At 38.4% G+C, this 21,489-nt stretch overlaps 1 protein-coding gene across 8 annotated transcripts in view; it reads right to left on the bottom strand.

Annotated features, from left to right (window-relative positions):
- Window positions 1-21,489, bottom strand: part of CAMSAP2 (calmodulin regulated spectrin associated protein family member 2) — a 113,844-nt gene that overhangs the window by 78,441 nt on the left and 13,914 nt on the right. For 7 of the 8 annotated variants that reach the window (XM_011290950.3, XM_011290951.3, XM_019821952.3 and 4 more), the window contains exon 2: window positions 12,436-12,695. The exons of the other annotated variant lie outside the window; for it this stretch is intronic. In XM_011290950.3, the coding sequence (XP_011289252.3) occupies window positions 12,436-12,695 (260 nt within the window). The remainder of the gene's footprint in view (window positions 1-12,435; window positions 12,696-21,489) is intronic. 8 annotated transcript variants of the gene reach the window in all.

Here is a 21,489-nt window from a genome sequence, read left to right as displayed (position 1 = left end):
TTGCTGAGAGTAAATCTTTTTTTGTTTGTTTATTTATTTTTGAGAGACAGAGTGTGAGCTGGGGAGGGGCAGAAAGAGAGGGAGACACAGAATCCGAAACAGGCTCCAGACTCTGAGCTGTCAGCACAGATTCCGATGTGGGCCTTGAACCCACAGACCATGAGATCATGACCTCAGCCAAAGCCAGGTGCTCAACCGACGGAGCCACCCAGGCGCCCCGCTAAGAGAGTAAATCTTAAAAGTCCTCATCACAAGGAAAAGAAAATTTTGTAACAATGTAGGATAATGCCTGTTAACTAGACTTACTGTGGTTGTCTCACAATACATACAAATATCAAATCATTACGCTGCACAACTGAAACTAATATAATATTACATATCAATTATGTAATAAATAATTCAATAAAAAAACAAAAAAATATTTTAAAAAGTTTTCCATCATCTTTAGAGGCTAACTATGAAAAGGCAAACATATTAAAAAAAAAAAAGGAATGATTAGTTTTTGAATTGAGAAATAAGATAGATATCAAGTGTCATTTCACGAAAATTAATCTGGCAGCAGTATACCATAGAGATTAGATAAAATAAATCTTAAGAAGGCAAGTCTACATACAAACTCTATTCCCATATTTTCTCTCATTAAAACAGAAGCCATTGACAACGGCATATTAAAATACAATTAAAAATTTTTGTTTACATTTATTTATTTTTGAGAGACAGAGAGAGACAGAGCATGAGTGGGGTAGGGACAGAGACAGAGGGAGACACAATCAAAAGCAGGCTTCAGGCTCTGAGCAAGCTGTCAGCACAGAGCCCGACAAGGGGCTCAAACCCACAAACAGTGAGATCACGACATGCACCGAAGTCAGATGCTCAACCGACTGAGCCATCCAAGAGCCCCAAAATACATTTTTAAGAAAAACATGGGAATGTTATTTAGTTTTCAATACCAAGACTGTCATTTATTGCTCTTCTCTAGAATAATAAAGGAATTACTGAGTTGTTTTTTTTTAATTTTTAAAAAAAATTTTTTAATGTTTATTTTTGAGAGAGAGACAGACAGATGGCAAGCAGGGGAGGGGCAAAGAGAAAGGGAGACACAGAATCTGAAGCAGGATCCAGGCTCTGAGCTGTCAGCACAGAGCCCCATGCGGGGCTAGAACTCAAAAATGGTGAGATCATGACCTGAGCTGAAATCAGCCGCCCAACCTACTGAGCCACCCAGGTGCCCCTAAATTGGCTTTTTAACGTGGGTTTATAACCCATTCATGGGTCATAACATGAAGTCAATTCAGTTAGTCACAACTAATATTTTTTCCAACTAAACTGAACAAAAATCAAGTCACAAGTATAAATACTTTTGTTTCTGTAATATACATGTAACTAACTAGACTATGGTAAATACATTTGCAGTAAAATGTACTTCTGTGAGTCACAGCCAAAACAATTTCAAAACTCCAGACCAAATGATTGCTAGGGTCTTTCGGCTCTAAAATTTTAGGGGCAACTGGGTGGCTCAGTTGGTTAAGTATCTGACTTCAGCTCAGGTCATGATCTCACTGTTCATGAATTCAAGCCCCGCGTCAGGCTCTGTGCTAATAGCTCAGAGCTTGGAGCCTGCTTCATATTCTGTGTCTCCCTCTTTCTCTGCCCCTCCCCTGCTTACGCTCTGTCTCTCCTTCTCTCTCAAAATAAACATTAAAAAAAAAAAAATTAATTTTACCCCTATAGCTAAAATCAGTCTTCAACTGGGGAAAAAAATCAGTGAATGGCTTTTTCTTTACTTAACGTATAGCTACAGTTCTAATAGCAAGCAACCAAATATAAATGTTGAATTAACTATGCTAATTTAAACAAAAATTGAGACTTACTGAGAGGACACTAGAATAGTTCATAGAACCTACAGAAGAGCTGAACCACTAAGCTCAGAACGACAGACACTGAGCAGTTCCAAGGAACTCAGCAGCAGGGGCTCACAGACTTCTCTGCCTAGGGCACTGCCTTGGTATGATGGGGTAGTTCCAACTACCTACTATCACTGTGCCGTGATGTGCTCTCCATTTAGGGTTTCAGAGATTCTCAGTAAACAATCCAATCAGCCCACCATACACCAGGTATCTTCACCCTTAGATAAATCAGCAATGGCCAGGAGCAGGGTCAGAAGTATATACATGGTCTCTGGAGAATTAAGAAGTTGTCCACCATCCCATTCGTCTAAAACATCTGTTCTTTGTGGCCAGAAATTAGCACTTCATCTAAATTTTTTTTTTCAACGTTTTTATTTATTTTTGGGACAGAGAAAGACAGAGCATGAACGGGGAAGGGGCAGAGAGAGAGGGAGACACAGAATCGGAAACAGGCTCCAGGCTCCGAGCCATCAGCCCAGAGCCCGACACGGGGCTCGAACTCACGGACCGCGAGATCGTGACCTGGCTGAAGTCGGACGCTTAACCGACTGCGCCACCCAGGCGCCCCAGCACTTCATTTATTGAGCCCTTATGAACCTGACACAATACTTGGGTCAATATGATAAATATATACAATATGTATACTAAAACATTAAGTTGTTCACCTTAAATATATGCAGTTTTTGTCAATAAAGCTAGATAAAAAAGGGGAACTATAAAATATGTTTCAATATATAAAGAAGAAAATGGATTTGATATAAGAACAAAACTTGAAATATAATGAAAATATACTGAACGTTACAATATTTTTCATTTCACGTGTTTTTAAAAACTTAGATATTGTAACTTCTATTTTTCTAAACCAGCATTATGAAAACGAATCCTAAAATATTTTTAAAATAAAAACAGTATTTTGCAAAGTGAATCACTCTATTTCTTAAAATATGTAACTTTATATGCCAATGGTCACTAAATGAGATACACCACTTATATAAGAAAAGAGTACCTGCTATGGTCTAGATGTTTGTATTCTCCCCAAATTCTTAAGTTGGATCCTAATGCCCACGGGAATGGTATTAAACGATAAGGCCTCTGGCAGGTGATTAGGTCATGAGGGCAGAGCCTTCATGAATGGGATTAATACCCATATAAAAGAGGTCCCAGAGAAATCCCTGCCCTTTCCACCACATGAGGACACAATGAGAAATTGGCAGTCTACAACCCAGGAGGCCTTCACCAGAACCCAACCTGCTGATCCTTGATCTTGGACTCTAGAGCCTCCAGAACTGAGAAAAATTAGTTTGTTCTTAAATTACTCAATCTGTGGTATTTTTGTTACAGCAGCCTGAACAGACTAAGACAGTCCCCTTAGTGACCAAAACAATCTCCTTTTCCCCCTACTACTCCTATTCTTGGGATTCCCCTTCATTGCTGCACAGTCTCTCACTGTTATGACATTGTACTTCATGCTGACATTCTCTGCAGACTTCCCCAGAATCAGTGCACATTATAATCGACAAGGACAAGGAAAAGTATGGCAGCACAATTTATCTGTAGAACAAGTATTGGGTGGGGCGCCTGGGTGGCGCAGTCGGTTAAGCGTCCGACTTCAGCCAGGTCACGATCTCACGGTCCGTGAGTTCGAGCCCCACGTCAGGCTCTGGGCTGATGGCTCGGAGCCTGGAGCCTGTTTCCGATTCTGTGTCTCCCTCTCTCTCTGCCCCTCCCCCGTTCATGCTCTGTCTCTCTCTGTCCCAAAAATAAATAAAAAACGTTGAAAAAAAAATTTAAAAAAAAAGAACAAGTATTGGGTTAGGAGTCAGGAAGACCTGGGAACTATCTCTGCTCTGTCACTAACTAGCTATTTGATCATGATCTGTTCACTTCCTCTTTCTATACCTCTTTCAGAAGGAACTAAATAAGAATCGATTAGGGGTGCCTGCGTTGCTCAGTCAGTTAAGTGTCCGGCTTCAGCTCAGGTCATGATCTCGTGGTTCGTGAGTTCAAGCCCCACATCAGGCTCTGTGCTGAAAGCTCAGAACCTGGAGCCTGCTTTGGATTCTGTGTCTCCCTCTTTCTCTGCCCTTCCCCTGCTCATGCTGTCTCTCTCTGTCTCTCAAAAATAAACATTACAAAAATTTTTTTAAAAAAGATCTATTAAACAAATCCATCCATAAAGTTTCCTCACTTGTCAAAAGGAGGTGATAGTAACTGCCCTATCTTTTCCGTTACAGAAAAAACAAAAATGTAAATGAATTATAAACTATTAAGCACCATAGAAACAGTAGCTTTTTTTACCTGAGGTCTAAGTGACATATAATAGTATATTAGTTTCAGGTGAGGTGTACAACATAATGACTCAGTATTTGTGTATATTGTGAAATGATCACAATAAGTTCAGTTAACAACTGTCACCATACACAGTTATGTGGAATTTTTTTTTCTTGCGAGAACTTTTAAGATTTACTAACTCAGCAACTTTCAAATACATAATATAGTATTATTAACTGGAGACACCATGCTGTGCATTACTTCCCCATGTCTTACTTATTTTATAACTCTAAATTTGTACCTTTTGATCCCCTTTGCCCCTTTTGCCTACACCCTACCTGCCACCTCTGGTAACCACCAATCTGTCCTCTGTATCTATGAGCTTCTTTGTTTTGCTTTTCGCTTTTTTAGATTCTATATACAATCTCACTTGTTTTCCTACTTGTTAGCCTGGCTGGACTTTTTGAAAGGCCATGTGGTATAAATGTTATAAACATGGCTTTGGAGGCAGCAGACACAAGGTTTAAATCCTACCATCATGCTTTATCACCTATTTGGCCTTGGGCAAGTTAATGCACCTTAAGGGTGTTAGTTTCCTCACCTAGACAACTTGTAGCCACTTCTCTCACATGTTGCATTAACAACTGACATTTGTCAAATATGCTCAATTCTGCTAATCCCTCATTCCATCCTCACAAATCTGCACCTTCGGTCCCATCCCAGTTCCACACTGCAGCTCTTTCAATCCCACATAACCCCTAGGGCAGAGATCATCCAACTTCTTCACCAGTGTCTAACCTAGTATACACAGTAGGAACTAAGTATCTGTTAAATAAATGAATTCCTATCTGTCCTCATGGTAAATATATAACATAAACTAAAAAAACAGCAAGATATTCTAACAAAATGCATATCAATCTTATTTCATTTTCTGTATATACAAAGACTCACTTTCATTGCTGTACAACCTTTTTTTTTCCCCAATGGTCACTAAGAAGAAAAAAGAAACAGGACAAAACAGAGTCACCTCTATCTTTCTCATCAAAAATAAGAGATTTAAGATTTCTAAACTACAAAGCTGTCCCTTTACTTGTTTGTTTTTACCATCATTATATGAAAATATCAGGGTTAAAAAGCACCAGGAGCAACAGAGGATGGAGAAGCTAACTAACATCTAGACCCTTAGCCTCCCAGAAGAGAGTGAAACCAAGAACCTATTTTTTCTCAGCTTCTAATAGTTAATCACCAATTAATTAGAGTTGATACAAAGGATAAAATCTTTCTGCTGGTCCTATTCTAGCTTCTCTTTTCCTTCATTTCCCAGCCAGCTCTGATGAGTCAAAAATCTTCTCTACCTTAAAAATGCTTCTCCCAATCAAACTGTCTTCTGCATCTCAAAGGCCTCTGCTTTAGTTCAGGTCTCTGGTTATTTTAACAGCCTCATAAGTGCTATCTCTTTCACAATACCACCAGAGTGAAATTCTGTAACACAAACCTGATGGTATCCCTTCTGGTTTAAAACCTTATACTGGTAGCTCCCTATCATTTCCAGGATAAAGTACACACTTGGCATGACATAAAAGGTCATTCATGCCCTGTCCCCATCTAACTCTCTGGTCTCATTTCTCATCATTCTCTAATACGTACCCAATTTCTAAAGCTACAATCAAACAAACTCCTTGCTTTTCCCTAAGCATATCATGATGCTCTCACATTTCCTTTTAACATCCTGTTATATTTTCATATATACAACCTTATAACATGCCCTTCATGTGCCTACCTAGTAAATTCCTTCAAAACTCAGCATTAAGAGTAGGACCAAGTTTGCTGCCTCTATACTCCTAAAATATATGTATTATAATTTGATTATTTTTCTGTAATTCCCAGTAGAAAGTAAGACCCTAGAGGACAGAAACTCTTTTTAATCACAGTAGATAATACACAGTACATAGCAGAAGCTCCATAAATAAACTAAATAAGTTAATAAAAGGCCTGAATGACTTTAGTTTTATTATGAATATAAAAGGTTTTTGTTGGGGCGCCTGGGTGGCTCAGTCGGTTGAGCGTCCGACTTCGGCTCAGGTCACGATCTCGCGGTCCGTGAGTTCGAGCCCTGCATCGGGCTCTGGGCTGATGGCTCAGAGCCTGGAGCCTGCTTCTGATTCTGTGTCTCCCTCTCTCTCTGCTCCTCCCCCGTTCATGCTCTGTCTCTCTCTGTCTCAAAAATAAATAAATGTTAAAAAAAAATTAAAAAAAAAAAAAAAAGGTTTTTGTGAGATCATTTGGCAAAATAAACACCAGTCATCAAGTTATTCCTACAAGAAAGTAAACCTGGAGTTCTAAATAAATTACTACAAATAAACACTAATTCAAACATAATAAACATGGTTATAAAATATCAAAAGATAACATGAATTGGTAACTAAGGTGTATATAATATGTTACCTAGAAATAATGGAATCCAAATTAGGTACATGATTTTTGGGAAAGAGAAAATTGAGACCCAGCACCACAGGTGAATTTTAAAAACCCTCTTCACCAACAACTAGGAGCATTTAAAATAATTTTTCACAGACAAGTTCTGCTCATAACTTTGCAAAGCATTATACAAGGGTGACTAGAAATTAATATCTCAACTACTATTGCAATGTTACATTTATATAATCCTCTTCCTCTAAAGCACAATTTTTAATCTTCTTAAATAGGAGGAATTTTTTTTTTAAGCCTCTGCGTGAGTAAATTACACTGGGTTCCAACAAATGATGCCACCATGGAAATCCATAAGAATAGCTCCCAAACAGGTTCAATATGTTGGAAGGGAGAAAGGCAGAAAGGAAGACAAAGAAAAAAAGAACAACACAATGTTCCTGAGATCAGCTTCTCTGTTCTCAACATCTTTCATATGTCCAGCAAAAATAATGGTAACTAGGTAACTTCCACATTCTTAAAATCAAGATACTCATATCCACCCAGACAGGCTCTGTCGTAACTCTGCCTCATCATCTACTAACAGTCAAACAAGTCAAAGGCTACAGTTACTCCCTACCAGAGGAAATTAATATAACCTTCAAGACAGGAACAGAATGGGTAAGTTACTTTGAAAAGAAGCATGGACAAATAACCAAGATTTAAACCACCAGTCAGATTTCCTGGTAGCACACCATTTCTACTTCCTTCTTCCTCTCCACTTTCTACTTTCCTATTTCCTATTCCTACTATCGTATTCTAATTACCTCCCCTTTACCCAGGCAAAGACAATCAACCAATAAAATACATACACACACACACACACACACACACACACACACACACACACACACCACGTAGTACTTAAGAACTAGGATTTATAGTTAAAACAGAGATGGTCTGAAGACTGCCTTCACTGGTTACTAAGATTGCTCTGTGACCTTACTTAGGTTCTCAAAGCCTCAGTTTCTTCATCAGTAGAACAGAGACAATATATTTTCCTGTAAGGGTTATCCTAAGAATTAAATTATGTGAGATCAGTATATAAAGTGTAATCACACTGCCTGACACAATAAACTAAATAAAAAGAACCACCAGAAAGTCTGAGAAGTGAACAAGTATACAGACAGATGTAAACAAATCAGAAAGATCTGAGAATTAATAAACTGCAATATTTTACACTAAGTTGAAACTATAAGAGCTCACAAAGTATTCCACAGTGTTTTGCAACGTTTTATTTATTTACTACAGGCAGAGAAAAAACAAATCAACAAAGCACCACTACCATCACCACCACCATCAACAAAAACCAAAGAAAAAAATATGAAAACTTACATCCTGATTTGTAACCAAAAAGAAAATTTAAAAGTCCTTAACTTCAGCTCATAGCCTCTTCATGATCTAACCCCAACCTATTTTTTAGCCTCATCTCACTTTTATGTCTCCATGCAGTCAACACCGTAACTTGCAATACAGAACCTAATTTCACACTTCAAACCTGAGTCAAACAACTCCTTCAACCCAGTTACCATTCTTACCCCATCCCTTTTCCTACCCACTGAAACCCTATTAGTCATTCTGTCCCAAGATGCCCTCCCAGATCCTCCCTAGCAGAAGTCATCACATCCACCTCTCAGTTCCCTGTTGCTTAAACTTACATTTACAGCACCTACTTCATGCTAATGAAGTTTTCCTGCAGGCTTCTTTCTCAGTGTCATTCAAGGGAGACATTAATGGTCAGCTGAATACAGACCACAAAATGTGATAAAATGAAATAACACCTCTTAACATACAGGAATATCCTTCTTTAGGGTAAAAAAATATTTCTATCATCTTTCTATGTTTTAACCACAGCTTCACTGCCCTTCCCATTACAATAAAGCAATTTAATGGCTAGTAGCACAAATGTACAACTTTTTAGCTTATATTTTCTAAATATCCAAAAATATCCATTATAACAATACTGACACTTCATGAGAGAACATTTTGTGCCTTACTTATCAAGTGGCCTAACAGCCCACTCTAATCTCCATTAGGCAAATGAAATATTCAATCTTTTTTTGGTAATCATTAAAAGAAAGCAGTTCAGGGGCGCCTGGGTGGCTCAGTCAGTTGAGTGTCCAACTTCGGCTCAGGTCATGATCTCACGGTTCGTGGGTTCAAGCCCCGAGTCAGGCTCAGAGCCTGGAGCCTGCTTCGGATTCTGTGTCTCCCCCTCTCTCTGCCCCTCCCCCATTCATGCTCTGTCTCTGTCTCAAAAATAAATAAACATTAAAAAAAATTTAAAAGAAAGCAGTTCAAAAGAAATTTTGTTTATATAATGATTGTTCCAAAACAAGATTTGACTAATGTTATTTTGCAAGTCATATGAAAATCAATCTCATTATTTCATACCACACATACTATATACAGATTTACTTAATTGACTTTTGCAAATATCAACTCTTATTTCCCACATATGCAGGAATGGTTGGAAAACTGATTCACAATCAAGAGTTTGATTTGTAACCAGGCTAGACAGCTAGGTAAACATGACTTCAGATACTTAATTGTACAAACTTACTTCAGATTACAGCACTGTAAATTATAAAGTCACAATTCTAGTTCATGCAGATTCTTAGTTTTGCTACTACATAACAGTTCTACCTTAGGCAAATTACTTAACCTCTCTAAATTCTAAGTATCACATATACAAAATGACCCTGGGTTAGATAAAATTTCACATACATTCTTGATCATAAAAATCACCCACACCACCTGTTTAAAAATACATATCCCAAATCCTCTTCTAAACGTCCTAATTTCGCAGTTCTGACAAGAGGACTGGAGAACTTAGTCAAAGTTCCCAGGTACTCACGTTCCTCATCATTGGGAATTTTTTATACATATACTGTACATACATATACATATACATATACATATACATATACATATACATATACAATTGGGAATATGTTTTATACATATACTGGTTTCTGATTTCTAACATTCTTTCTGGCTATAAAATTCTGTGAATTTAAGATTTTATGACACTGATCAAATCCCCCAGCCCAACCTGACTGAATGCAATTCACATGCAAATTCATTTTGCTATGGAAGAAAGTTCAAAATCTTCTCTGTACTCTTAAGTTGTCTTTTTCAGCATTTGGCTCCATTTGTTATAATCCCTCAATTTTCACATTATCCTAAATACCAGTATTTATTTTGGCAAATAATTTGACAGATAACATGATTTGGGCTACAATACTTTTGGTTGAAGGATATTCCCCTATGATTTTAGTGTATACAACTCCTCCTCTGGTAACTATTCAGTCATACACTTAATGCTAATTCAAACACACATTAAGGGCAGTTCTCAGAACAGTATGCATTCTAACACTGTGTATATTCTTTTCATTTGTGTCTTACAGTATTTATAACATTCAACAGGCAAATCATAACTACAATCCCTTCTAACAATCCTACAGATGATGATTATGTGCTGAATGAATTTTAATACATTATAATTATTAACTGGCTTTAAAGCAGTTCTGAAATACTTTCCCATTGATGTAAATATAGAAGAAAACACTTTAAAGGTTATACTCTCAAAACAGGTCTATAAAAGCACTGTGATAAAGAAAAAAAAACAAAACATGTTCTCCAACATGTGTTCTCATTTTTCAAAAAAAAAAAAAAAAAAGGCATTTTTCTCAATCTTCACCTACCCAAAATTAATAAAAACTGCTTAGTCAAACTTGCCTTCTAGTTACGTTGATACTTTTGCCACCACCACGCAACTCTTTTCACAAAAGTCTGCAAAGCAACATACAGCGATAAAAAGACCCCAAAAGCACTAAGATAATTTGGAGATGAAAGTGGGGGGCAGAACTGGCAGTCAATACACCCAGTGCAATTAAACACACCATTTTTCATTATACTTCCCAAAAGGCAGGACAAAGAAGGAAAACAAACTTACTGCTCTCATCACTCTAAAACAAAACAAAAGTTTCTTAAAGAACAGTCTTTAACAGTACTCAGAGACGCTTTCTCACATACATTTTAAAAAATGGTAATATAATATTACACTGTCATCAATCAAAATTTCACAGCACCGGAGAAGCTTTAAATCAAATTGTGAGAAAAGCTGAAAGTATACACCTAAAACACAGGTCAATAAAGGTGACACCGTAAAGAGTCAAGATGATGCAGTCAAATATGAAGTGTCCTAAAAACCCACGGAGAGAAGTTAAAAGCAGACAAACAGCAATTCTGTATCACTTAAGTCACATTCCTTAAACACTATTTCTTGCAATCAAATTTAAATGTGTTCAGAGCTATCACCAGGATCAATATAGTGTGAAATAAACCTGATGGTAATGCAACTGGCAGTCTTCCGAACCCCTCATTTTTTAATAGATTGTACAAATACCTTCATATTTTATCTTCACATGCACAAACTACACTAAGAAAATAATGTAGAAAATGTTAAGTTTGTTTCTTTCTCATTAAAGAGGACCTAAAATACAGAATCTATCCTAAGGACAACTAAGTTACCTGATAGATCAAATGGTGTCTGAAAGGGCAGCTACTAAGCAAACACAGATTCACAAAGTCATTGATGTGCTTTAAAATGATCTACTTGGCCTTGAAATAATGGAAGCGGAAACAATCATAGCAGGAGCATCCAATCCGTGCAGTGATTCTGGAGAGGTCAAACATGAGGTACTGCGAGGACACTAAGTGGAATTCTGCTCACCCCTAGTGCTGGCAAACCATTCACATATGTGATATGGACACAAAGCACAATATAAAAATCAGAGGGTAACCCACGAGGTGAATGTAGAGTCATCAATGCAAGTTGAAAATCTCATATCAGCTAATAAACATTCTTAGTTATCCTTAATAATTCTATTATGAATCCATAAATTTATTAACTAAATTTTTCTTAGGACATTATTCGCTATTCCTCTTAAGTAACAAAACAGTTTTGTTTTTTTTTTAAAGAAGGAAAATAGGCAGAAAGTAGGTCACCACCTCATTTAGTACTAGATTTGGTAAACTAATTTTTGTTCATCCTTCTTCAACTTCATAATTTCATATATTTCTAAATATATTCTTCTACATATATCCTTCCCTTTCTATTAGTCTCATATAAGAGCATGATTTAATCAAATGTGTTTTTCCTTCTAATACCCTGCTTGATGGTGCTCAGCGTTTTGTGAACTTAGGCGAAAGTAGCACACCAAACTGAAGCAACATACAATGAACCTAAACTTTGAATTTGTCTCCAGAGACTCATGACAAAGCTCCTGCATGCTTGTCCCAGGCCAGCTTAGAGAGCGTCATTCTGTATGTTGTCCACAAGAATGTATTACTAGTCATTAAATAAACTAAAATATATATGATATGCAGAAATTCACCAAGAGGTCATTCAAGCATGCAAATGAACACTCACAAATCTCATCTCTTTCTTAACAAGAATAAAATCAAGGATACATTTTCTATCTCCTCTAAATAGTCTTTATGATGGGAAAATTAAATTTTTAAATTACATAAAAATCACTTTAAAGTAGCTGGAAAGAATTTAATTGTTTCTCCTGGGTATCAGAATGGCACCAAACATTCCAAAATAATTTATTAAAATCTTCCTTCATTTGGAAACGAGGTTTATAAGAAAATGTTAAGTTTTTAAACTCTAGGCAGAGAGGACAATCCAATCTCAAAACATAATTTCCTCCATTTTACAATACAATTCACACTCAAAAGTATACACTTCAAGCTAAGTAACCTTGGGTATACAAAGACTCACCATCTGTATGGGTTTCTTGTGCAGATCTCGTTCAGTTACCAGTTTTTCTTGGTCAGTTACATAAAGACCTTTCTGCGCTAAAGCCTGGATTACAGCATCATGGCCCAGAAGGGGTTTCGCAGCATCACTCTTGAGAATGAGACTCCCAGCACGACAGTATAGTTCAGCCGAAAGAAGTAAATTAACCACGGGTGGTTTGATGTGTTCCTGGTCATACTGATCTGTGTAAAATGGTTCTCGAAGTTCCTCTGGCACATTTTCTATAAAGATTAAGGGGAGGGGGGGAAATTCTTACAATATGTTTATAAAGAAACACAATTTAATAATTATTATGTCACAGAAGATTCCTTCCAAAAATAACAATACCCTTTAACTGAAAAGGTAATTTATTAGAGCTTGGCAGCTAATCTGGAATGGAAAGGAGAAATTTGCTTTACAGAAAATATTGTTCCGAGTATACTCTAAAACAAGATTACAAAGCAAAGAAAAAGTTTTCTAAGTCTAATGACTCTGGGGAAAGTATTCCCACATGCACACTCAAATCCATAGAATGTGATAAAAGATTCCTAAAAACTAATTTCAGCGAATACTCTCACATACAAGCAGTCAACCAGAAAACGCACTCTAACGGCTATTACAGGGGAAGCTAGGCCTTGCCAACTGACAGCATAAAATCACTTAACTGAAGTTGTATAGCTAATCACTTGCAAAGCAGAAGCTGCCTAACTTATTCTCTCCCTCTATCTCAGGCTCTCTGGTCTCTCACCCTTCTTGCTTAGCCTGATGAATCTATTGAGGGGCAGTTACAGCTATAGTTTAAGGGAGAACTACTCTCAAAAATACCTTAAACTAAGGGTGCCTGAGTGGCTCAGTTGGTCAAGCATCCAACTTCGACTCAGGTCATGATCTCATAGCTTGTGGGTTTGAGCCCTGCATTGGGCTCTGTGCTAACAGCTCAGAGACTGTAGCTGCTTCAGATTCTGTGTCTCCCTCTCTCTGCCCATCCCTGGCTCATGCTCTGTCTCCCTCTCTCTCAAAAATAAATTTTTAAACGTTAAAAAAAACCTTTTTTTTAAATCCCTTAACCTAGAGGCACCTAGGTGACTCAGTCAGTTAAGTGTCCAACTCTGGACTTCAGCTCAGGTCATGATCTCACAGTTCACAAATTCGAGCCCCACGTCAGCTTCTGCACTGGCAGGCAGTGTGGAGTCTGCTTGGGATTCTCTCTCCCTTCTCTTTGCCCTTCCCCCCACCCCCCTGCCCGACTCTCAAAAATAAACAAACATTTTTTTTTTTTTTAAATCCCTTAACCTAGTAAATCACTGTTCTCTCCGCCTTACCCCAAAAATCCCTCCTGGACACCCAACTAACACATTCAGTGAAGACACAGAAAGGAGAGTCTACAAATGGGACATGAGAAGGAAACCAAATTCGTCTGAGTTTCTTTTCTGCTAGCCATTTCCCTTGAAGAATGTCAAGTCCCACTCTCCCAACATCTACTTCTAAATCAACCTCAGGAGCTGCTTTTGCATCTGACGGCAGCCAGATCACTAAAAAAGCAAGACAAACAAAGCACTTCTTACTGTTTAACAAGGTATCTTGCCTTCCTCTTCCCACTCCTTACCTATGAGCTGTGCTCTTAATCAAAGCCAACACAAGAATGAGGTTTGTCTTCCAAAAGTAAAGGCAGGCATCTAAGTTAAAAGTTAACATGGAGCTACAATCACAGAACCTGATAGCTCTGGCTAGTCTGGCATGACACTTAGCCATTTCCTTGCCTGCCTTCTCTTTGAAAAGTGAGGTTTTGAGGCCAACCATCCCCCATCACTGATTTTATTTTATTTTTTTTAAAATTTTTTTTTCAACGTTTATTTATTTTTGGGACAGAGAGAGACAGAGCATGAACGGGGGAGGGGCAGAGAGAGAGGGAGACACAGAATCGGAAACAGGCTCCAGGCTCTGAGCCATCAGCCCAGAGCCCGACGTGGGGCTCGAACTCACGGACCGTGAGATCGTGACCTGGCTCAAGTCGGACGCTTAACCGACTGCGCCACCCAGGCGCCCCCCCATCACTGATTTTAGGAGTCTTCTGAATAGGCAGCTTTAATATAAGCTCAAAATAAGCCATAGTACTAATCAAAGTGAACATTTTTTAAATGTATTCACAAAGTATTAGTATACTTCTTAGCAATTTTCATCCTAAAGTTTTTGAAGAGTTCCTATTATTTAGAAAAATATTTTCATCATGGGGTGCCTGAGTGGCTTAATCAGTAGAGCATATGACTCTTGGTTTCAACTCAGGTCATAATACCAGGGTCATGGGATTGAGCCCCTCATTGGGCTCCACACTGAGCATGGAGCCTGCTTGAGATTCTCTCTCCCTCCCTCCCTCCCTCCCTCCCCCTCTGCCCCTCTACCCTGCTCATACTCTCTCTCTCTAAAATAAAGAAAAGAAGAAGAAAAATATTTTCATCAAATATTATAGTAATGATTGCATGTTCATTTTATATACCAGCATGGTTCTGAGGAAATCCAAGGAATTAGAAATAATCCATACCTTCAAGAAGCCAATAATGTACAAAAAGACTAGACAGACAAATAAAGTTAAGCAATTCAGAAACAATGAATGATTGAGCACCAACTGAAAGAAACTAAGTGCTAAATGAACAATTGTTCTAAATGAACAATTAAGTGCTTAAAGTTCAAAGCAGGAAGCATCATACTGGGCTGACTTGACTTCATCTTAAAGAAATAGGATAGGAAAAATAGGCAGAATTTGCTTAGTCAAAAAACAAAAGTCTATCTAAACAAAGGGAAGAGCAAGGAGAGAGTGGAAGGAAGGAAGGAAGGAAGGAAGGAAGGAAGGAAGGAAGGAAGGAAGGAAGAAAGAAATGATGTGAAGAGATACCAAACTGAACAATTTGGGTGGAGAAAGGCATTCATGTAGGATAGGAGTAAGCAGGAAAGCTGTGATGGGAGGTTCAGATAAGACAAAAGTAATATCTCTTTTAAACACATATATAATAGCCAAACATTTATTTAATAGCTAACAAGGAATTACTTTTAGTTTTAAAGAAGAGTGATATGACGTTTGGGGACAAATAATCTGGTCTTCAATACTGATGGAGGTAAATATCAGACATAAATAAGGAAATGAAGACAAGAATAAAAGACATGAAAGACTGCTTAGGGGTGCGCCTGGGTGGCTCAGTCGGTTGAGCACCAGACTTCGGCTCACATCATGATCTCAGCTCATGGTTCTTGGGTTCGAGCACCGCATCAGGCTCTGTGCTGACAGCTCAGAGCCTGGAGCCTGCTTCAGATTCTGTGTCTCCCTCTCTCTCTGCTCCTTCTCGGCTCTTTCTCACTCTCTCTCAAAAATAAATAAATGTTAAAATTTTTTTTTTTAAACTGCTTATAAAACAAACCCAAAAAGGACTCAGGAATAAAGCAAAGGGAAGGGGTGAAGATGGCAAAAACCATTAGGCCTGGGTTACCTGGGAAACAGTGGTATCATTAATAGAAAAAAGAAAATCAGGAAGCACTAATTCTGGAAGCAAGATCATAAACTCGGTTTTAGACATGCTGATTAGAAACGACAGCAAAAATATCCAAAAAGCAGCTGGGGATATAGGACTCTGGAAAGAGGTCAAGAGTAGATGTATGAATTTGGGATTTTGGTGACATCTAAAAATATCATCCTCATTTAATAATTGAAAACACTTCTTCCTTCACAGCCACATTAACCAGTAGTGAGCCAGCCTTAATAGCTGCCTCAGCATGATACATAAGCCCAGTATAAACTACAGAATACAGTACTGGTAAATTAAATTTAGTATCATAGGAACTAAAAAGAAGCTATTTAATAGTACAACTCTAAAAAAGAATTTATTTAAGGTAATTATTATAAAATGTAGGCCTAGTAGATTTTTATTTACTGTCACAATAAAGAAAACGACTTATATAGGTGACTTGGTATCTAAACATTAGGTGTGCAAAGAAAAGTGACTACTAACATCATCAGGATTACAAGTTTCTCTACCATACCTGTACATCTACCTAACATTCATCTATTGCTTTTACTAATCTTTCTAACAACTTGGTGAAAGCGGCAAATCAGACAATATGCAGATATATATTTAGAATATAGTAACACTAAGGACCTTTGTGTGTCAAGACACTGTCCTAAACATGCCTTCTGTCATTCAATATTAACAATTCTCTTACCCCTATTTTATAGATAAGGAACCCAAGAAAGGTTATCTTGCCAAGGGCACACAGCTGATAAATGCAGTCCTAGCTCTAAGCCATCTAGCTAAATAGCTTAAAAAGTAACAATGGTTGGGCACCTGGGTGGCTCAATCAGTTAAGGGTCAGACTTCAGCTCAGGTCAAGAACTCAAGGTTCCTGAATTCAAGCCCCACAATGGGCTCTCTGCTGTCCATCAAGAGCCCGCTTTAAGATCCTCTGTCTCCCTCTGTCTCTCTGCCCCTCCGCCACTAGCTCTCTCTCACAAAAAAAAAAAAATATATATATATATATATATATATATATATATTTTTTTTTTTTTTTAAATAACAATGGTTGGCCAACATCACAAGGCTAGAAGGTAGAAGACGTGCAGCTAGGGGCTACTTCCATTTTATTATGGCATACCCACAAACCCAAGTTATGAAGGTGTAAGTTTTAAAAAGATCCCAAGGCAGGGTGCCTGGGTGGCTCAGTTGGTTAAGCATCCAACTTCGGCTCAGGTCATGATCTCACAATTCATGAGCTCGAGCCCCACAACAAGATCTGCACTGATGTTGCAGAGCCTGCTTGGAATTCTCTCTCTCCCCCTCGCTCTCTGCCCCTCCCCCACTCATGCACATGTGTGCTCACTCTCTCTCTCTCTCTCTCTCAAAATCAATAATAAACTTTAAAAAAAAAAAGTTTAAAAAGATCCCGACACAAGAAAAAGGGAAAAGATCCACAGCAAGCCAAAGAATATTTCAAAAATATGACAAAAACATTTTCCCACCCCCCCAAAAGAATGCAAAACTGCATATTGAGTAATATAAAATAGGTCACTTTCAAAAACAAGTCTTAAAGAACTAAACATGCTTAAAAGACGACTTCAAAAATATCTATCATTTTGCTAACTATACAAAACTGATTTTTTTAAGTTTGGAACTGTAGCACATTGTGAAACAAATGAACTGAAACAGCATTTTAGGAAACAGACAAAATCAAAGATAAAAGGTTTCACCCTCTCCCTCACCTCCAGAACACAAAAGGTAAGAAATTAATGCTTAAGGAATGGATGAGCGAATCACCACTCCTAGAATTGCAAAGGATAAGAGACAAGTTTTTCTTGTGTGCCAGGACTTAAGCAGAACTTACCTTAATCGTATCATAAATCCTAACTAGATGTAAGTTTTGAAATTAACAATCACCTGAAATGCTTGAAGTACAAGTAAAGGGAGTAGACAGTAATTTACTCAAGGCAATTTTCTATAAAGATGGGCTAGTTACTAGTTGCATACATATGCCAGCAAATGATACAGATTTCTTTAAAACAATGAAGAGTAGAGAGGTAAGAGGGGAATGCATTTCAGAAATTACCATAATGCTCGGTTATGTGAATATTGCCTTATTTTCCAAACCTAAAAAATTATTTCTAAAACAATTACTGAGAGAGAACTAGTGAGTTTCAAAAACTCCAACTGAAAATAATCCATAGACCTTGAACTTGAAATTAACCAAGACCTAAAAATGATCAATAACATGGAAAAAAAAAAACCGACACTACCAGTAATCAGAGAAAGTTACAATGAGTCATTTTTTACCTACAAAAATGGAAAATTATTTTTAAAACCCACTATTGACAAAGATGTGCTAAAATGAGTACCCTTATACATGACCAGAAGGCAAGGACCAGGTCTATCTTATTCACCAGGATATAAATCCCCAGCACCTAACATAATGCCTGGTACATGGTAAGCGCTCAATACATACCTGACAAATGAATGAAAATGTTATTCTTTAAAAAATATTAGTCATTAGTCTTGTCCGAAAACAACTCTAATATTTCAAAACTCCCCTCAACTCCCAGATTCTGTGCTAATAATCATAATTCATTCCTTGCACCTGCTTGGAAAACTTTAAAGTTATCTCCTAGGCCACGCTTTACTTCTGCAAAGAAGTAAAACGCTCAAAACCAAACCTGTTTTCAGTTAACCTACATTCACTACCATTAGGAGGCAGCACGATATGGGGTACCTGGGTCGCTCAGTCGGTTGAGCAACCAACTCTTAATTTCGGCTCAGGTCATGATCCCAGGGCTGGGTGGGGATTGAGCCCCATGTCGAGGGCTCCATCTGGGGCTCCGCACTGAGCATGGAGCCTGCTTAAGATTCTTTCTTTCTTTCTCTCTCTCTCTCCTCCCCTTGCTCTTTTCCCCTGCTCTTTGAAATTTAAAAAAAAGGGGGGGGGTGGGGCAGCATGATATAGTGGGGAAAATTGGGGCTTTGGGAAAAGTATCGGCAATGGAGTTTAAAAGGTGAGTCTGAATTTTAGCAGTTACTTGCTAGGGGATTTTGAGTGCACTAATTAACTTCTCTGAGTTCAAGTTTCTCCATATTTTGCACACATACCAGCTCCTCCTCCTCCGGCTTCAACTTCCTCTCCCTCCCCCAGCCCACTATGCTCCAGACACCCAAGTCTTTCTGTTGCTACAGCATGCCAAGTTCACGCCTTTGGGTCTATGTGCTCGCTATTCCCTCTGCTTCTAACATTCCTCAATCTAACCTTCACATAGATAGCTCATTCTATTCAGATGACAGCTAAATGTCACTTCCTCAGATATACCCTCCCTGACCACCCAATCAGTCATCCTATTTTAATTCTCCATATAACAGCTATTACTATCCTATAATATATGTTTGTTTATTTCTGCCTCTTTCCACTACAACGTAACCTCAAGGAGAGCAGGATACTTCTTTGTCCTGTGTCACTAGTGCCTAGAATAATAGTGCCTGGAACACAGCAGGCACTCAAATGTTTACTAAAAGAATGACAAGTAAGTACCTAAACACTGAGCTTTGCCTTCAAATGAGATGCCAATTAAAAGTGAACTCCCTCTACCCTTCCACTTACCAAATGACGTGTTAAGTGCTGTTCAGCATTCCTGAGCTTAAATTACCTCCTCCACTCCTCCCACTACCCTGTGAGACTAAAGCACCTCTTCCAAGCCCCAGATCCTTATAAGCCAACTACCCTACCCAACTCTTCACTTGGATGTCACAAAGAAACCCCAAATTCAAAATGGGTGCCAAGTTTCTCACTGACAAGGGGAGCTACTAATATAGGAAGGGACTAGAAATGAACTAGAAAGACTAGAACGAACTCTGTGGTGTTGGGACTAAAATGCCAAGTGTCAGTATGAACACATGGTGTTATGTATCCATCTATATACAGAAAAAGAAATATATTTACTTTATGCTATGTATGCATATGTGTGTTTCCTAGCTCTGTCTGCTAAACTCCAGTAGCAATCAGCCTAGCACCTATATCTTGGTTAAGGAAATGTCCCTCTGGCTAAACATCTGTCCTTGGGGGCTACCTAGATGCCAACTGGTTTCTGGGTGCCTCCCGGGCACTCTTGCCCAAATCCTATGGGCAGTGCAGAGATGGTTCCATGCAAGGGGGCAAGAGGGTACATCTGTTGGTGGAAAGACAGGTGGCGGTGGCAGCAGTGATGAGAGAGGGTACAAGGGTGGGTCAGCCAAGGGAGAGAAGAGAAAAGGACAAGAAAAAAGAAAGCCAAAGAAGATGGCAGGAGGAGGAATGGATTGGGAAATGGTCTCTAGTTCCTGGATCTCCATCAGTTTTTGCCTGGGAGAAGGTACGTCTCTGTGCACTTTGTTTTTCTTCATACTGTCTGGGTATTCTTGGGACACTGCCAGCACCAGCAGCCATCATCCCAGTCATCCAGACCAAAGGCAGAGGGGATATCTGCTAAATAGGGGCCCACACTCGAAAGGAGGGTATAAGAACCTAAAGAGGGGAGGCAGCCCAGGTGGCCCTTGCAGAGAACTGGCTGCCTGTACCACAGGCCAAAGGAGGTTTGGCAAGAGCTAAGACAGTGCCCAAGGAAGGGGCTTGAGCCCCAGCTCAGCATGCAGCTCAGGGTGCTCAGTCTATAAAAGTGTCAACATCATGAAAGATGAAGACAGACTGAAGAACTATTTCAGGTTAAAGGAGACCAAAGAGACAAGTCAACTAACTGCAATGCATGATTCTGGACTGGATCTTGGAATGGGAAAAAAAAAAATGCAATAATGACATTAAGATAATTGGCAAATTAGAATTTGGACTGTGGATTAGATAATATTGTATCAAAGTTAAGTTTCCTTATTGTTATAATTTTACTGAGATTATATATAAGAAACATCCTTCATTTTAGGGGATAAAGTATTTGGGGGTAAGGGACACAATGTCTCTCATGCATTCTCAAACAGTTCAGAAAATATTATGTGTATATATATACACACATTTGTGTGGGAGGGAGAAAGAGAATGATAAATGGGACAAAATGTTCACAACTGATAAATCTGGCTAAAGGGTACTCAGGAGTTCCTTGTACTATTCTTACATGTTTGAAATTATGCTGAAAACACTATGAAACCTCAAAATGTCCCAAATCAGTCTTTTCCTCCACATTTCTTCATCTTCCAGCATTCCCCACATCGAAAAACTATACCACAATCCATCTAGTTGCCTAAGCCAGAAACCTAGGAGTCATCATTAATGCCTCCTTCTCCTTCAACTCCCAAATAAAATCCATCCCCTTCTCACAGTCTCAACTCACATCTCTTGGGCCCAGGCAATCAGTGCTTCTCATGTGAATTACTTCATTTACTCCTAATTGTATTCACACATCTACTCTTGTCCCTACTCTTGTCAAAGCATTCTCCACCCATTGCTTATAGGCAATAAGCAAATTTGATCATGTCGCACATGCCACCACGAATTCTAGGGTTTTCAATGATTTCCAACTTCTTTAAGGATTAA

This window comes from Felis catus, chromosome F1 (assembly GCF_018350175.1).
Source record: "Felis catus isolate Fca126 chromosome F1, F.catus_Fca126_mat1.0, whole genome shotgun sequence".
Classification (NCBI taxonomy): Eukaryota; Metazoa; Chordata; class Mammalia; order Carnivora; family Felidae; genus Felis; species Felis catus.
The sequence above is the reverse complement of the archived record's forward strand: the minus strand, read 5'-3'. Positions and strand labels throughout refer to the sequence as shown.